The sequence below is a fragment of the Bombus vosnesenskii genome, unplaced genomic scaffold, assembly GCF_011952255.1.
Source record: "Bombus vosnesenskii isolate JDL3184/JDL3185 unplaced genomic scaffold, Bvos_JDL3184-5_v1.1 scf7180000013272, whole genome shotgun sequence".
Classification (NCBI taxonomy): Eukaryota; Metazoa; Arthropoda; class Insecta; order Hymenoptera; family Apidae; genus Bombus; species Bombus vosnesenskii.
The window spans coordinates 3,626,495-3,645,757 of record NW_022882930.1 but is presented as its reverse complement, the minus strand read 5'-3'; the positions used below and the strand labels follow the sequence as shown (position 1 = coordinate 3,645,757).

General features: G+C 29.4%; 4 protein-coding genes and 1 long non-coding RNA gene across 10 annotated transcripts; 3 read left to right on the top strand and 2 right to left on the bottom strand.

Moving 5' to 3' along the window:
- Positions 1-90: 90 nt before the first annotated feature.
- LOC117231508 (lisH domain-containing protein FOPNL-like) lies at positions 91-1,848 on the bottom strand. 2 transcript variants are annotated; one of them, XM_033490017.1, is made up of 4 exons: positions 1,715-1,848; positions 1,100-1,144; positions 425-634; positions 98-337 (listed from the first exon to the last, which is right to left on the bottom strand). In XM_033490017.1, the coding sequence occupies exons 2-4, from the start codon at positions 1,125-1,127 to the stop codon at positions 201-203; spliced, it is 375 nt and encodes a 124-aa protein (XP_033345908.1). In that variant the 5' UTR covers positions 1,128-1,144; positions 1,715-1,848; the 3' UTR covers positions 98-200. The 2 variants fall into 2 exon arrangements, with proteins under 2 accessions (XP_033345907.1, XP_033345908.1); XM_033490016.1 differs by lacking the exon at positions 1,715-1,848 and having other exon boundaries at positions 91-337; positions 1,100-1,324.
- On the top strand, positions 1,817-8,079 carry LOC117231506 (blood vessel epicardial substance-like). Of its 5 annotated transcripts, none has more exons than XR_004492986.1 (10): positions 1,817-1,954; positions 2,391-2,565; positions 2,666-2,927; positions 3,166-3,533; positions 4,420-4,577; positions 4,690-4,792; positions 4,950-5,090; positions 5,173-5,338; positions 6,642-6,906; positions 7,444-8,079. XR_004492986.1 is itself a non-coding variant. In XM_033490014.1 (9 exons), the coding sequence occupies exons 3-9, from the start codon at positions 2,705-2,707 to the stop codon at positions 7,506-7,508; spliced, it is 1,224 nt and encodes a 407-aa protein (XP_033345905.1). In that variant the 5' UTR covers positions 1,817-1,954; positions 2,391-2,565; positions 2,666-2,704; the 3' UTR covers positions 7,509-8,079. The 5 variants fall into 5 exon arrangements, 2 of the variants coding, with proteins under 2 accessions (XP_033345905.1, XP_033345904.1); XR_004492985.1 differs by having other exon boundaries at positions 7,441-8,079; XM_033490014.1 differs by lacking the exon at positions 6,642-6,906.
- A 2,094-nt stretch (positions 8,080-10,173) lies between these two features.
- On the top strand, positions 10,174-14,689 carry LOC117231372. Its single transcript, XM_033489761.1, has 6 exons — positions 10,174-10,768; positions 11,177-11,355; positions 11,428-11,608; positions 11,833-11,867; positions 12,746-12,821; positions 13,958-14,689. Exons 1-6 carry the CDS (start codon positions 10,691-10,693, stop codon positions 14,321-14,323), a joined length of 915 nt encoding a protein of 304 aa, XP_033345652.1. The 5' UTR covers positions 10,174-10,690; the 3' UTR covers positions 14,324-14,689.
- Positions 14,690-15,779: 1,090 nt separating this feature from the next.
- Positions 15,780-17,573, bottom strand: LOC117231242. Its single transcript, XR_004492923.1, has 3 exons — positions 17,493-17,573; positions 16,008-17,416; positions 15,780-15,938 (listed from the first exon to the last, which is right to left on the bottom strand). It is a non-coding gene; the product is annotated as an uncharacterized LOC117231242 (long non-coding RNA).
- LOC117231237 (SWI/SNF chromatin-remodeling complex subunit SNF5-like) lies at positions 17,267-19,051 on the top strand. The gene is made up of 2 exons (XM_033489479.1): positions 17,267-17,403; positions 17,993-19,051. Exons 1-2 carry the CDS (start codon positions 17,392-17,394, stop codon positions 18,950-18,952), a joined length of 972 nt encoding a protein of 323 aa, XP_033345370.1. The 5' UTR covers positions 17,267-17,391; the 3' UTR covers positions 18,953-19,051.
- Positions 19,052-19,263: the final 212 nt, after the last annotated feature.

Sequence of the window (19,263 nt, the reverse complement as noted above, 5' to 3'; positions counted from 1 at the left end):
CCATACAAAATTATATATGTTCTATAAAATCTTATTATATAAAGAAAGAAAATTTAAATAAATTACAAAAATCTGAAATTAATTAAAAAATAGGGGGTTTGATAATTCATATATTTTTTGTTTATTAACAATATTAAGTATGAATGTTTTAGACTTTTGTTACTTTTGTTAATAATACGTCTATATATAATTTTATATATTCATGTATTTTTTAAATTCTTGAATGTTTCTACAATACTACACAGCAATGGTAATTTTGTACTATTCTCACTTTCTTTCAGCCCCAAACTTTGCAAAAGCAAAAATCTATCAAGAGGTTGCTTTGACAAGTCGCATTCTAAAACAGAGATATTTATTAAGTACTTTATGAATATATTAATTTCTGTAATATAGTATATTATATATGAAGTGCATTATTAAATACCTGAAATAAATACAGTAGAGCTGTACTTATATCCCATCCAATCTAAGTATTCTCGAATAAGTTCATTCAAAAATACAATGTCTAAAGGTGGCTTTGGAAGCTTTGTTTTATTTCCTTTATTTGAATTATCTAACAACTTTATGACTTCTGTACGCATTTCAGCTTTTATACGACCAAGCTCCCCATCAGCTTTAAGTGATTCTCTGACTGCTGTAGAAATAAGTTTATTAATGAGCAAACAAAACTTAAATGATTTTAAGTTTTACATAAAATTAATCTTCAAAAATAAAATTCTTTCATATGCAATAACTATACTTTCTTTTTCCAGAAAGTAGGACAATCTTTAGTAATATAACATTTGTTATTATCAACACAAAATACTCTCTGATAACAATTACTATGTAATACATAAATTATAAAGATACAGATATAACCGAAATAATTAATTATAACACCACTTATTTTTATATTATAAATAGTATGTACATTTATAGCAGAAATAAACATTACATATTAACATATATCAATATTGAAAATAAATTATATATTTAAATAGTAATTGGATATGTATGTAATAAAAATTAATTGAGAAGTGTTTATAAATTAACTACGTGTAATAAAATACTTTTTACTTAAGAAATATAAACATTTTGTAAATTTGCAATTAATAAATACCATTAATCAAATCCTTCTCCGTTGCCATTTTATTATTATATTTACCTATAAACAAAGCAACAAGAATTTCAAAAAGCACATATACAGATCTATATATAGCAGGTGAGGCAGATATTAACGATTTAAATTTTTGTTCGTTAATGATATTGTGTTTGATGTGTAATTTAAAATTGTTTCCAAGAGCACGCTCTATATAAAAAGAAATACTATATTTTAAGATAACATGTTTTACTTCAATAAGATCATAAAAGGAAATACTTCAAATATTATTTTCTAATATAATATATTTAAATTGAATTCAAATTTTTATCAAATACTTCAACACTCCTTAAAATAATAAATTATTAATTGTAGACGATATACAATTTATAAAATAATAAACATTTAATTCAAAGTTACAATTAGAACTTTAGGTTTCAAAACTTTTAATTACTGAAAAATAACGCAAATAATTAGAAGAAAATAAATATTTGTAAAAATTGTAAGTTTCAAATATAGAATATAAAAATTTATTGTATTTTATCTCTAGTATTTTGAATTGTAATTAATTTTCGTACGATGGTAATTATTTATTTGAAAGGATGGTTGTGTTTGCTAGTAAATTTTTGAACAAACCTTAAATTACGGGCCGCGTGGCCTATTTTATCCCCCTTCTGTTTCCCAATTCTCTACCGTCGTCTTTACTCCTCCTTGCTAAAGCAACGTCTTTATGCTAGTTTGACGTTCATTAGATAAGCAAGTTTGTTTCGTATACGAGTTCCGTTTATTCTAACTATCAAATTACTCTTAACGTTATAGTTTACTTTTTCATCTGTATGCCTTGCGTACGTTCACATCCTTTCAAATTTTCCATGAGTAAGTTATTTATTGATTTGAATACGATACTTTATAACATGCGTCAATATCCACAATCACTTGCATATCAAAATCAGCATGAAATATATTTATTTGAAAGCATTATCTTCTTTTATAAATTCACAAAATAATATTAATAATTGAATTTTGTAAAATATTTCAAATTCACCATTATATAGAGTAACAAAATTTTTAATATTTTCATTTAATTGGAGTTTGACATTTTTAATTGGTAATTTTATTGTGTCATCAAGTAAAGATGTTAAATAATTATTAAGTTTATTACAAAACTCTTAATATTTCTTTTAACTACAGTTTGATATGTTATCATACATATAATCACACATTTCTAATAAGTAGAAAAACATAATAAATTTATGGAAAGGTTCATATATTATATTTTGTGCTTTATTATGAATGCATATTTATATTACAGATGTTTCTATAGTCTTCCTGCAGCTATTGGTAATGCAAATACCTTTATTTAATTTGATATCCACAAGATGGTATTTGTCTTCAAGTTTTAACTTTAGCTGAGAATAGAAATGTGAAAAATGACAGGATATTTACAAGTGGCATATAATATTCAATTTAACATCTCCTATGAATAAGTATGAAACATAACAATTACCAATTTAAATTGTGCTCATATTTTGTGTAAACTTAATTTCAGTTTTTTATATTTAAGTATTATTTATTTTATTGTTGTAGAGTAAGACGAAATTGATTTAGCTTGGTGGTGATGCGGGGATGTGGATCTGTTTTGATCCTGTAGGAAGCCGAGAAGGCTGGCGTGCTTCTATCTTATTTTTTATATTTCTGTATTGGACATCTTTTGGTACCGATGGCAGTTTAACAAATGCAGCTGCGTTTAATGTCCCCCATAATACTGTTACATCGGAAGTATCACTACCAGTTTCAACACACCGTGAAGATGACGAATGTAGGAATGTGACCACTGATAATAGAGCTAGTATGTATGCATGTACATATAATATGGTGGATATATGTAATATATTTTATATATATGATAATATCACTATTCTTACCAGTTAACAAATTTTTGAGCTAACTTTTCTAAATACTTTTTTGAGACAATGTTTAACAATTTACCATTAATCATTAAGTAATAAATTTTATTACTACATTATTACTTAATGTTTTAAATATAATTAGTTCTATTAAATATTTAAAAAAGAAACATCTTACAGCTACTGGTCTATCAGTGGTCAGTCAAGGATCTGGTTCTCCTCATTCGCCGATAGTGCCTCCAACCTTTCTGTACGGAGTTCTTACCTGCCAACCGTATCAAGGAATTTCTGTGAACCACATCTACTTTCAACTAGCAAATGCCTTCTTTCTATTGTCACATCTTGCACCAAGTGGCATACATGGCGTACTTTATTTAAGGTGCACTCTGCTCGTGGGCTGTGCCTTTCTTGCTTTGTGGGGCTGGACAATAGCTTGTTGGCTGGATGCTGCTCTCTGGAATGCTCTATTTGTTGCCATCAACTTCGTCCATGTATGCACGCTTCTTTACAAGCTCAGGCCTATCAAGTTTTCAAGGGAAGTTGAAGAGGTAAGCTATGAGAAGCATCAGAAGGAATGATAGTTTGACTTTATATCACAGAGTAGTGTTTACCGATCTACAATTTAAAATACTTAAAATTATTTAAGATATTAGCGCGTTTAAAATTTGATATTTGGAATTAGATAAATACATAGGTAAAATACATGCTATGTATGGAACATTTAAATAAATATTAAATTTATTATATTTTGTTATTGAATGTGAAAGTGACTTTATTATTAATTGCTATGAATAGATGGACATGTTACACAATTATTTCAAATGATTAAATATTAAATATATAATGTATGAATTAATATAATTAGTATTATACAATAGAAACATATTGTTGTAAGTATTGAAGTATATCTGTCCATTTTTAAAAATTGATATTTCATGTATGTAGAATACAAAGATATACACTATATTTTATTGTTTTTTCAAATTTTATTTATAGCATATTACTTTTTCTAGATGATGTAATATTCTTGTTTTAGCTGTTATAGATAGATATATTAGAATTTTAATTACAGTAAATTGCTTGTATGTTTGGCTATAGTGTTTGCATTAGATTCAAATTCTTTAGGTATATACTATCTTTTCTTTTTGCAGCTTTATATATCCAGTTTCAGAAATAGATTTTCATTATAACATCACTGCTTTTAGGATATTAGTAATCTAACATTATATTTTTTTAAATTGAGAAAATATTAGTTTCAACAAACATATATGTAATATAGAATAATTCAATTATATGTTGTTCTAATGTAAAGGTGAAATGGTAATTTAAAAAAAGGTTATTGAAATAGATGTTTTTCTTTTATTACAGTATATTTTTACGCTTAATAATAACGTTACATAAATTTAATATTTTATTTCATTCTTTTTCATACAGGTATATATTGCAGTGTTCCAGCCATTAAGAGTATCACGTCATCAGTTCAGAAAAGTGTTAAATTGTATGAAGGTTATTCGACAGTTGAAATATCAAGAAGTTTATGCCCAAGAAAAAGTAACCAAAGTTGATTCTTTATCTCTGGTACTTTCTGGGAAGTAAGTGTACATTATAAATAACGTAAATTGTAATATAAATCTTAATAAATCACATTTTATCAAATTTAAAAGCAAAGAGTGGTATTTAAATTTTTTGTGTATATTTCTTCAGGTTAGTAGTTTCGCAAAATGGAAGAGCATTGCACATTGTCTTCCCACATCAGTTCCTGGATTCTCCAGAATGGTTTGGTGTTTCTACAGACGAATACTTTCAGGTTTATACATCTTTTTAAGTCATTAGTAGAAATCTATTTCTTCATAGCAAAATAAGTTTACACACACATTAAATGAAATAAATTCATAAAAAATATATATTTGTTTACATGTGTGTGTTTGTATTTATATAATATATACATTTGTGATCAATAACAGGTATCAATAACAGCTATGGAAGAATCGAGGATATTACTATGGCATAGAGACAAGTTAAAATTAAGCATAATTAGTGATCAATTTCTGCAGGCAGTGTTTGATCACATTTTGGGAAGGGATGTAGTAAAAAAATTGATGCAGGTATGTATGTGTTTTTCTTAAAAATTTATAATACGTATGAATTCATTGAGGTATTATATATTAGTATGTAATATAATCTTAGGTTAGCGAAACGATGGCCGCTAGCAGTCATCAACAGCAAAATGGACAAGTAATTGGTTTAAGTGGTATTGGAGCCTTAGAAAACGATCCTGACACCAAACTCTTCGTTGTGAAAAAGACTGGTGATAGTCAAGGTATTACTGCTCTCATCAGCCGTCAACTTCAAGGTAAGTACTTTTTAATATTGCATTTATGAACAATAGTAACACTTGTGACTATTATAGCAATAGTTGTTTTGTTACGTTAATAAAATCTACAAAAGTTATAGACGAATATTATAAATCTATTATTAATAATTTTCCGAATATATGAACAAATATCAAACAAAGTACAATTCGTTTTTATAGTAGCATATATTTCTAATGTCATATGTTCTATAATTGGATAATTTAATACTTAATTATTTAAACTAAACTGAATAACATTGCAATGTGTGTACGATGATCTATCAAAACTACACATATATATTAAAGAAACTTAAATTATCCTATTACCTCATACATAAATAATTTTTGTTGACTGATTTTCGGATCTTGAAACTTATGACAAACATAATAATAAATGTAATATTAAATGTATAAAAAATAGCATGCACATGCACTATACACATATACATATATGTATAAGATATAACATATACACATAATGCCTTTATGTTTATACTTAAACATATTGTTAAGGATGTAATATTTCTATATTATTCCAACATTCTTATCTTCTTTAAAAAGCGCCCTTCGAAAAATTAAATAAAACGTGAATATAGTATAATATAATAATATAAATACATTTAATCATCCTTAATGATATCATTTTAAAAGTAGATGGTAGTTCTAATTTAAATGTGTTATGCAATTTGAAAAGTCTTTTTCCATTACAAAAAGTTGTTTCAAATAAAGATATTATAGATATTATAATTTAGAGAAAATCTAAATATATAAAAAACCCATTATATAAATTATAGTCATTAAAACTGTCTAAATTGATTTGAAACAATATTTTGAAAATGTATTACGGCAGTTTACATGTACAGTATCACATATATTTATATTTTTTATATTTAGGCATGAGCATGTATCATGCGTAATGTACTTTTAGAAATACAAATCTTTATCACAAAGTTTATATATTACTAACACAATTTGATCTAAAAAATTCTGTAATGTAAATTTTTTTCATTATAGAATAATTTTAAAGCTTTTGTCATTGCAATTTATAAACGTTACTATCCTGTATTAGTAGTTTATGTTTATATTCTACCAATTATATATTTTTTTCTTATGTCGAGCAATTATTCTTTAAGTAAATATATAAATATTGAAATGTATATGTTGAATATATAGAAATCTTTTGCATGATAATTGGTGCATGTATTTGCTGAAGTAAAACTAACAATCTAGATTTATAATTTGTTTGAATATGCAACATACACTTTTTATAATTTTGCATCAATTTTGATTTTGCTTTGGATAGAAGAGAGAATGCCGCTGCTGTACACGACTCAGGAAGTGCTGAACAACACTTTGCATCATATTAATCACCTACGTACACCTCCTTTACATCCTGTACAACACAGCAATGTTCAGTCTTCCCTATAATATTCCTGTGACACAAACTGTGCAGATACTTAGCACAAATTTGTACGTGATATATGTTATGTTTCTGCAATGGATATCCATACAGTTATACAAATATCACTGGGTAACTTCATTTATTTTCTTCTGGTTATTGTATTCAGGTGAGTTGTTTTTGTGTCTATGTGTTTTTTCATATTTCAATTATATTGACAATGTTGGTTCTGTCACAATACTATTGCTCAGATTCAATAAAATGGAAAGATTTTAATACCATATATCTGACAATTATACCCTAGTATACTAATTTAAAGATTTGTAGTTAAGTAAAAAACATAGTACTGTTACAAATACGATGCAAATTGAAGTACTAATTATAGAACTTGAAAAGAAAACTTACTCTGGTATAATAACTTGTTACATATATTTATTTTGTTATATGATGTATTTAGAATTATTTAACACTTAATTCTTTTCAAGATTAAATATAGTTTTGGGGGGTTCTTTATTCACATGTTTATTAATGTTCCAATAATTTAGTTTTATACAATTTTATCTTAAAGATATATTCTGTTGTGGTTGCGTATAAATAGATTTTATATATTGACATATCATGTATATATTAGTTCATATTTTAATTCATATTAGCATATTGTTATTCTGTAGTAATAAAAAATGTTTATGTTATTACGTTGCAGCAGCAGGAGATCCAAATGCATGGAGATTGGGAAGAATTGAAGAGACTGATCATGAAACGCCTGTTTAATGAAATGAATATTAGATGAATGTCATCCTCGACAGTCAATATAAAGCAACACCGGTCTTTTTACATAACATGAGATAATGATGAAGTGTATCCGTCATTTTGGAAAATATGGCATGGTGTGCGTGGAGCAATTAAACATTCTCTTGCCAATTAATAATTTTTCCCACTAGTCAAGTATGATTAACAATGGAAAGAAAGATTTCATTGTTTATAGAATAATGGTTCCATCCTAGTTTATATAAAGTGATATATGACTAAACATTACTTTATGCTTCCAATATATTATTGAATAACACCGAAACTGATTTAAATATGGCTGTTTATAATTCACACTGATTTTCTTCTTAACATGCATATTTTAGTACCAAACAAGTAAGACTTTACATGTTTAATAGAATGAAGGTTGTTCAATCGCAACGGCGTAACTTCTTTAGTGAAAGATCTGTGATTTATTGGAACTGGTCAAGAAAAAAATTAGGGAGGCCTAAATACCTGATTGTTTCCCATACCCAAATATAGTGCCTTTTTACTTGCATTTCATTTATTCATTTAAAAAAATATATAAACATTACTATTGTATACTAATTTATATATTCATTCAATATTTTTTAAGCAAATTGCTGGCAGAAATCGAAATGCTTTTTTTATAACTAGTAGTTACAATTTTTTACATATCTCTTACAGTGGGACTATCTTGAAATGGTCTCTATCTAGAGAATGAATAGTAAAAGTATAATTTATTAAGCACATGTTAAATTGAATTATTTGTATCATTTTCATTAGAAAATACCTACTTAAAGGTATATGAATTAAATTTTATAACTTTGATTATGATTTATTAATCATTATCAAATATAACAATATTGATACAGCCAACACTGTGTTACAATAAAATTATTGGAGTAAGTTCTATTAATACATTATTAAAATAACAATTTCAATATAATTTTGAACATAATTAATTTCCAACATATAACTTTCATTTTTTTTATTTAACTGTTAACCATTTAATTTGTGCATGAGGTATCAATAAAATTACTATGCAATTGATCATGATATATAGATAAACTAATTTATTTTTAATTCATTTATAGATTGTTTTATGATAAAACAAAGATTAATTAGGGTAATATTCATAATTTATGCCTGGTACTTAAAAATTATATACATATATATACATATATATTTTTTTTTATCCCTGTTTAGAATATTTTGTTTCACATAATGCTATTCATATTCATAATTTTAATAAGTTCCTTTCCTTTATAAAACAGTTGGTTTGCATTTATTTTTGAATATAATAGTGGTAGTATTGTTGAATATTTTCTATTACTTTTGCAATTCATTTAACTTTATTACAATTATTGGAATTTCGTTTTAATGAATATTATCGTTATTTTTACAATTTTTGCCAGCAATTGATCACTTCTGCCATCAAAACTATTAGTAAATAGTTTTGAAGGATTATTGCGCGAATCATATCATAATACCATCAGATAATGGCGTTCAGATTAGAGAAGCAGGAAGTTACGCCAGAAAGCTCTGGATGATAATACAATTGCAATGTGAGCTACATTAATAAAATCATATTTATATTGATATACATTGTCGATAGAGAAATAAATACATATAACTTTTAATGTTTAATATCGTAAAATTATCGAAAAATCGTTACAATAATATTATAATCATGATTACCGTTCCTTTGTTTAAAAGAACAAAATCAACATTAGTCATAATTTATAAATGGTAATTTTGATTAGGAACGGTCATTAGAATGAAACAAATAAAAAAAGATCAATACGCACAGAGAAACGATGAGAACATTAACGTAATTAATTAAAATCATTTTGGATAATAATAGTGAAAGTGTTATGTACCGAAATTTAAAGTAAAAATCTCAGGTTTTGACGATTGGATACAGTTTTAGGAAAAAAATCAAACAAGTAACAAAGGAAATCTTTAAGGACAATTTTGTCGGATTTAGTAACATGCATTATAAAATTTAAAATGTTGCTAATTGAATTCATGCCCTATTAAGGTTGTAATATATATTTGAGGATTTTTTATATGTAAAATTATAGTTCTGAGCATATTCTATTTCAAAGATTATAACTAGTTTAAAAGTTGGATAATAATTGTTCTATCATATGTATAAAATACATCTTCAAAAATGATTTTATTAGGTAACAAAATATCAATTTGTTTATTCATCTGGAAAATCGAATTGTTTTGAACGAAACGTTAAACTGAAAGAACAATGAGAATCATAAGATTTTATTTACTCTAATGCTATTAATGTTTATATGAGAAGTGTAAATGGTTTGTTTTAATGAATGTAAATTATTCGTTACTCATTTTTGTTGTTTATTATTTCGAACTGTTATGATCATGTGTAGATTTTCTTAGTACATAGTTAGGTATTATAAAGAATTATGAAAGAAATGAAAAATTTAAATCACATTGAATACAATAATGAAAAATCTAATGATGAAAGGAATAAAGAAAGTTAGTTTTAGAAAAAAACATGACATCAAGCAAGTCTTTTTATCCCTTTACATTATGCCTTTTAATTTTATGATCTTGTCATTTACAGGAAATATTTCATTTTAAATATTATGAAAAATTTTGCATTAAAATTTTCAATTTAGAAGTTGATACGTACAAATTAGTTAATGAAATTATGATTTAAAAATTAGTTAAACAATTATAATGGTAAATTAACGTCATTTAACTAGAAAAAGATGTATTTATTATTAAAAAAACTATTAATTTTAAATACGAGGAAAAGCTATTTTCAATTTATCATGTCGTTGTAGGAAATTCCCGGTTTTTCAATATACGTTGTATAGACATAAATTTCTAAGAAATTAGTGCATTGTATAATGGAATGCGTCAGAATAGTAGTAAGCATGAGCGTTATTATTTCACGTGATACATAAAATTCTTTTTAAAGATTTATTATAAAATTTATAAACTAGCAAAATGTGTGTATAATTATAAATATTTTGAAATAATCGGTATTATCAGATATTATCTGATATTGTCATACTTGTCGAATGATAACCATTGATAACCAACTCAAACCGTTGTTTGAATATAATATTGTGTATGGAAGTTGTCAAATGGTCTCTTGATATTTTATGAAGTAGTTTTTATTAGTGCATGAAATATTTAATAAAATGTCGACGTTAGGAATGTATGAATTAACTCATCCTGAATTATTGTCAGAATCAGATCTTAAGGAAATTTTAGAAAATGTAAGCAAACCAGGTTATGTTTACCAACAATTTTTCTTCATTAAATCATGAAGAATTTATATATCTTTGTGTATTAAACTAGTAATTATTTAATTGCAGATATATCTGATAATGTGTGAAAATTTTTCTTATAGATATCCTGTACCGTAATTTAAAATATAATTGTTCTTTTTTTACATTTTGTAATAAAAAGAATTTTTTAGAACTAGTATCTTATCTACTATCAAGATATGAAATTTTCTTGTTTTATATTGCAAGAGATATTGTAATTTTATAAATATAAAATTAAATGTTGTAGGTTTTCATTGAGATAAAGAATTGTTATAGTATTTTTTAAATAGCTATTAATATCAATATTTATATATATTACAATTATTTAAACATCTTTCCGTCCTACTTTGTTTATAGAGATGTATTGACTTCAGTGACTATAAAAATTTATCCAGATTTGAATTAATAGAATTATATAAACGGGTGGCTTTGCCGTTACCTCAAAGACAATCTGAGAGTAATCAAAATTCAAATGTAAGACAACATAATGAGGCAATGCACTCTGTTAATGAATCACACAGAAATCCTGTTTCATCGTAAGTAAAAACATTTTGCTCAATATAAAATTATATCTCCTTTAATAAAGTAATTACATTAATTTTTTATAGGAATGGTACAAGTACTAGAAAAACAGATATAAATGAAACGGCAGAAGAGATTTTTTGTATAAGACCAAAATCCTCTGCAAGTGAACTTAAACAAACATCTAATAAAATACGTTTATATAATTCAAATACCTTTAAAAAATGCAATGGTATTGAGAAACGTAATAATGATGGAAAACATGACGTATGTATGTTTATTAATTATTCCATCACTTGTAGTTAATTTTCATTTATGTATTTATTTGGGTTTGTTAGATTGTTTTTATATAGATGCACGTATCATTACTGATATAACATTAATGCTAATTAAATTGTAAGATTATTTATTACAATATGAATAACGTAAATAATGATTATTTACTAACGAATGCCTAGAACAAATATTTTAATTATTTTCATATATTTTAGGAAGCTCCATCAAAGAAAAGACAAAAGATTACATGGCCATGATACTATATTATATTAAATCTTTATAGTATATGAGTACTATTTTTTTGGAAGTGAATGATTGGGGTTAGATTTATGTTATTAGTTGTTAATAAATCATAATATATAAATTTCTTATAAAAATATTTTGTAAAAATATATAGAAATTATATTATAAGATGAATTTTCAGCACGAAAATTAAATTTAGTAATCATCCTGATTAAACTATTAATTAATGACGTTTATTAAGTAATAAATATATCCTCATGTTATTGTACAAAAATAAGGTTGTTAAAGTGGTTTGAATATTTGTGTGATATTTAAAATATTTATACTTATTAGTACATTATATTGAACATTTTGTATCAGCGACATTTTATACTTCCTTCAATCTTATTTGAATTGTAAAAATTGTAATCACACACACGAATAAAGTAGAGTATTATCGGAATTTGTTATTTAATGACTGTGTGTTTTATTCTGTAAAAGTTTCTACATAATAAATTTTATATGTAAATAAATTACATGTCGCAATATAAACACCTATTTTCAATTTCAATTCATTATGCAGTTTAAAATGGCATTTGTATACAATTTGAAATTATTATTATCGGTGAAATTTGTATAAACTTACCATGGATTACGCTTAATCTAGTCATTGGTTCCAAGCGCCTATATTTCAAGGGTTAATTAATTCTTTTAATGAATTATTTTATGATATCCTTTGGTTTCTCTTTAGCTTCTAATTATGATCAAAGTGTGAAAAGTTATAATTTCAGAGAACCAGATGTGTACTTTAATGCTTCCAGTATTTAGTCGGATAACCAATGCGAGATCCAGGGACGAGGGACACGAAATGTGAGCATTCCAAAACGGATCATTCCAACTGTTTAGTATTCTTCGGGCCATGTGCTCGCATGACGGAAACGTTACACTTACTGCGACTAAAACCATACGGAATTACGCAATGGTGAAAGCACAAGAGTTTTAACCTGGAAGAATTATTGTCCAAATTGTTCCTATTTCCCTCTAAATTTTTACATTATGCATTGTGTAATAACCCATTCATCTTTTTCTACTACATCTTCTTTAATGAGAGATATTCCACGCTGTTGTTAATTAATTTCAAAGATAGTAAGCTATTATATTTTGCTATACGAACGTCGAACAGGGTTATTTTCTTTTTATACAATTTTAATGTAATTTGAAGATTATTTCCACATTTATTCTCAAAGGTAGCAGTTTTTAATATAATTTGAATTGATAGAAGAATGATAAAAATTATCGCTAAAATTTCGAAGGGTTCAATGTGCAGCTACTAGAGAACTAAAAATGAGAGCGAAACTTTTGCTACTCTGTCTGAAGCGCGTCACGTACACGCCTTCGAAGCTATTTGCGATGCATCGAGGGCTGCGATGAGCATCGGTTCACGTACATTCACAAATGACAACTCCGTACACCTATAAATACGTTTGTCACTAGAAATCGAACAGTCAGTTTCCTTCTTGACTTTCGTTCAATCGTAGGATTATCCAAAACACTAATCGACATGGCTTTCAAGGTGAGAAGAGGGTAACTTAAAAATTAACGATCTGATTAATTGTTTTGTTAATTCATTCATTCATCTTGATTACTGATTGGGTTGTTAAGTTATTAATCATCTTTAGATATATAAAGTAGTAAAAATATAATGTATATAATTTGTATAATTTATTCACATATTAAAAAATGGAGGGTATGTATATGAAAAATTCAGTTGTGTACATATTAGTAGAGAAAGAATTAAAACTAGAACGAATAGGGTTTTTATATTTAAATTTAAATGAAATTTTCATGTCATGTTTTGTGATATATAGTTTTAAATATAATATAAATATAATAAAAACTCTTTTGAAAATTACACATTCAGTTTACAAGACAGTATAATTAAAATAGTTTACACAAAAAGATATCGTTAATCAGATCGCAAAATATTATCATTTATTTTGTATTTTAACTACATCATTTCTAATCTATATTATAATTTACCGTAACTAAATTTTATATTTCGTTCATATTATTTAATTTCTGGTAGAAGAAATTAAATATTTCTCTATTACGTTACAGCAAGTGGTTATCGTGCTGGCGGTCGCTATATTTACTACATGCAAGGGAGCTGCAGTTCCTTTACCAGCAGTACCATTAGCTAAACTTGCACCAGTGAATCCAGCATTTAATTACGATCCTCATCCACAATACACTTACGCTTATGACGTTCAAGACAGTTTAACAGGAGATTCGAAAACTCAGCAAGAAACTAGAAATGGTGACATAGTCAGTGGTAGCTACAGTTTCATCGAAGCTGATGGCACCAGGAGGATTGTCGAGTACACGGCGGATCCTGTGAATGGATTCAACGCGGTTGTCCACAGAGAACCTGTGGCTGTCATTAAACCTGCCCTGAAGGTCGCTCCAGTGGCTTTTCATCCTTAGACAATTTTAATACTTTATAATTTATACTTATCCTGGTAGAGAAAGAAGGGTAGGGTTGACCTAATGGTACATGGAATTTATTAACTTCATGAGCAAGAATTTTAGCTTCAATTTATTTTCTCATTTCGTTTTAATAAGCAAAACACAACATTAAATTGGTACCAATATGAAAAAGATTTACTCGTTGCGAAATGAAATGAATTTTATGTCATTTAAGTCATGCATTGCTTAGTGCTCGCTCGTAATACAAAAGAAATTTATATTTGCCGTTTTGTACCGCTTACTATGTAACTAGTCATATTACACTGTACATACTGCAATTATTTTATAATGAAATGTTTATATTAAAAACTTTTTTAAAATATATTGTAATCATTGCTATTCCCATCCTCATAATTATGTTTCTACGTTTTATAATTAGATGCATTTTAATTTAAATAAAAGTTGAAATTTGTGTTTTCTTTTTCTAGATCGTACGATTGCATCGATATCAATCAATAAATTATATTTCCATACGACTATTTAAATAAATATTTTTGTGTAAAATATTGTAAATTAGAAAATCCTCGTTTTCTGAAATTATAAAATGAGTCTTTTACCTATTTCTTTTATTTGTTGTTTATTACTTAAATCTTTGCGGGCAAGTTAAACGATCATCAATTTTGAATTAAAATGTTATCTATTTTTGAAGTACTGTAATTTCCTGATGACAGATTGTGCAACTATTAGCGTGGGCTCATTTCAGTTGGCAAAGTCTCTACTTTCTCAACTCTAAATTAATTTTTCTCGAAGACGCTTTTATGCTTAGAAGCGGGGCGGGAAAGTGAAAATTATTTTTTATTCCGAAAATTCTACAAATTCGAACAAGCCTGTGAAATTTAAGAAATTTTTTCGCGATTCGTACCAAAACCAAAAACCGTTTTATGGCACTTTGAATGAAAAGTGAAATAGTTCAAAACATACATTTTTGCGACAAAAATCATTCTCACTTTTACCTCTTTTTGCGAATATAGAGGCATCCACGAGGAAATACAATTTGATGATCAGAAAGTAGAAGTATCACGCTTTAAAGCAAGTCCACGCAGATTATTTTGCGATCTTTCTTTTCTATACTGTAGCACTTTAAAGATCGTATTACAGCAGAATAAAGTTATTCTTTCAACTAGAAACGAATGATTCTTTAATTTTCCTGTAAAATATATGTTATAGATAAAAGATATCATATTACAAATGGGCGATATATATATCGAAAATGAATATAAATTATTGCGATTTATACGTGTGGTACATAATAAATAAGGGATCTAACAATAAAGAACGAATCGACTACAAGCAGCTGTTGTAATTCTTTCACAATGTTTTGTTACGAAAGAAAGTTCGATTATCCATTGTCTCTTCGCACAGATAACCTCTTTTTACACAGATTTAAGGAGGCATAGGCAAAATTTCCCTGAACATGATAAACGTTCTATCTTTATATTTTACGATAATTATACTATATACGTATCAGAATTAAAGAATAATTACCGAAAGCATCTCGTGTATGTCGGCATATATGAATCATCTGTTCCTTCTATTCTTCGATTCGAACGAAAGGTTTCTCCGGCGTCCGATCCTGTAAGAATATGGACATTGAGCAAGGAAAGAAAAGACACAATAAGCATATACTGATAGAATCCATTACCTTTCGTAATTTCGTCGAATAACCTCGAATGACTTTCTTCGATGTATCAGCATACAAATTATATGGCCGCTCACACTTCGTTTGCACTTAAAATTCGGCGATCGTGTGTCAAATTTAAAACGAATTCGATTGACACATGTTCCGACTACATTAATGTATTAATGTATTGGTGCTAGCTGTTATCATAGCATTATCGATTCATTTTACTATAGAAAAGAAATCAATCGGATACTTGATTTGAATCAATCGAAGATAAACAGAAACAAGGGTCATTTTTAACCTAAATTCTTCACTTACTACCTATTTAGCGCAAACAATATACACCGGCTGCAACAATTATTTCCATATACGATTCTTTCCCAATGAAATGTTTCCTTTTTTACTAGGTCATCTTCATTTCGTTCTCACGGTATCAAATTTTTGTAATCACGTCACAAAGTGCTGCCAAATGATTCGAGATTTAATATACTATACTTGGGTCCAGTTAGTCGGTACGTAGATGCTACGACAAATACGATGATAGCCGGTACTGTTTGCCATTGCATACGTTAAGAATTCCTTTTTAATTTAAAATTCTACCAAAGATCGAATCAGAACGGACAGTTAGCATTCTTTCGACGCAAGTATTATCGTTGGAATCAGAACACGGTAAAAATGACCAACTCGTCGTTCTTCATAGAAATCTTCTAAATTTCTAACAGTATATTTTCAGGAATCTCGATGATCTTTGTAAAATATACGGTTAAAGGTTTCCCTTTCCCTTTCAATCAACACATTTTCCACGTTCGTTTCGATTTCACCGATACAAGTCTCATACTTCACTCGTCTAGCGTTAAGAAACCCTTTTTTCTCTCGCGTGCAGGCTTGGCTAAAGGTGTCGCAGGCGCGACGTAAATGCTAATCGATAACGATCGCGCAATATCGTAAACTTTTGGAAGTGCGTACACCTTTCGTCAAGAGGGTTACAGCGGAGTTCACGGTTTACGTTCGCGGTTTCGTCGCACGACCTCGAAGTGGCTCTGTATCTTCGACATATTGGCATACAGGTCGCGTGTATAGGCCGCGACGATATGAAGAAACATAAGCGCGCATACTCATCGACTCGTAGTTGTACGTATGGACATCGCAACATTTATGAGGAGGTCATCGGATGGTAAAAGAAACAGAGTAATAGGTAGCCCGAATAAAAGAAGGAGAGGTTCAAGTGGGGGCGGTGTGTATGCGTGTGTAAGACGGGTGTGCACGATTCGTGTTTGGGTGCAAGGAATAGCTCGGGTTATTGTTGGCGGATGACACGAAAACACTGACAGTCATCACGCGTATAAAAGTACGACGAATCTTACCCTGAGGCATCAGTCTCCTGGCGATCCTCTTGCAAACAAACATGGCTGGAAAGGTAAGGAGGTACACTAATCGCGACGATTAGTCCTGACTAGTCTTATCCATCAAATAGTATCGCTTAGAGTCACGTAGAGTAACGCTTACCAATTTTTAACTGGTCCATGATAGATGCTATCGTTCCTCTTCTCTTATTATACATTTACATTATTATACATCGAATGTCGGTCTCTAAATAGATTTATTATACCTCCTTCTCTATCGAACGTTTACATCCCTAGGTTTAGAATACGTTGCTCTGCTTCTTTTACTTCCACTTTGTTGATCGTCCAAGTTTCCAGCGTCAGCCATGCCCTTCTGGGAAAGATAGTCTGACGTTTCCTCAGCAAGATAACGAAGTGCACGTTCAGCATGGGTCGAATGACGTATTATTGATAATGGTGTGCGTCTTACGGTTCTACAGTGGCAAACTGCTTATGTTCCGAATCATTGCTCTTCGATCAGAGGAATTTAATCGATATGTTGATTACAGCTCGCACACCGTTATTAGCGTTTTTTATATCATCGAAAAAAATACGATATATCTAATATTAATACGATAATTAGAATATCTAACGTGATACTAACTTTTCTTTCCAAAATTCTAGCTCATCGTATTCTTAAGCGTGGCGGTTCTCTCCAAAGGAGCGGTGATCCCAGCGGTCCCAGCGGCACCCGTAGTGGCAGCGAAGCTCGAGGAACTAGACGCAGCGCCTCAATATAGTTTCGCGTACGACGTTCAAGATGCGGTGACCGGGGATTCCAAGGCCCAATACGAAACCAGAAACGGCGACCTGGTGCAGGGTAGCTACAGTTTGATCGAGGCAGACGGTACTCGACGCATCGTCGAGTATACGGCGGATCCGATAAACGGTTTTAACGCGGTGGTCAGCCGGGAACCAGCGACGGCTGTAGCCGCCATTGCCGCTCCACTGGTGCCGTATGCACCTTCCATCGCACCTTCCGCGGCAGTTGCACCTGTTTTGCCCGCAGCACCTGCACCAGCGCCAGCGATTCCATCCAGCGGTCCGGATTCCGATGTCGAGGTCGTCGAGGCTAGGTCCGGTCCCTTAGTCACAGCCGGTGCAACCTCTCGCGATGAACAACTTCGACAACAACAGGAACAGCAGCTGCAACAACTGAAAGAACTCGAAAGACAGCAACAGCAACAGCAACAGCAACAGTTGCAACAGTTGCAACAGCTTCAACAGCAATCCAGACTGCAACTGCAACAGCAGATCCAACAACGCCAACAGCAAAGGATACAGAAGGAACAGGGAAGCGAGCAAGAACAGGAACAGCAACAGCAACATCCACAGCAAAGACAACAACTCCAACAACAACAACAATCACAAGGAGCACCCGTGAAAGCTCTCGCTACACCAGTACAGTTGGCAGCACAAGCTCCTCAACCTGGTAGATTGGTCAGCCTGCCTGCGTCCAGAACTGTTACTAGCTACGCGACTTATCCTAATGCTTACGCATATACAGCCGCCTACTCGTCGCCATTAGCTTACGCCGCTCCTATCGGTGGTCTCACCTATGCTCCCGCCACTGCGCTCCTGTAAAGATTTTTCTTTTTTAATATTGTTTTGTTATTAAATCCCGCCTAATTGAACAAATCAACGAGTTAAAATAAATGCGTGTTTACAACGAATTAGACGAAATTGTCTGATTTGTGAGTTATTTAGATTCCTGAAGTCCTTGCGTTTGTACGTGATACACAAACACATATTACATTTGACATGGTTTCACGTATGTGACTTTATCGACATATAAATTATACTATAAAAGTTGCTAGGTAAAATACCATATCACTATATCGAGTATACGAAGAATACAATTTTAGAAAAATTAGAAACTAAAATAGCTGAGAATG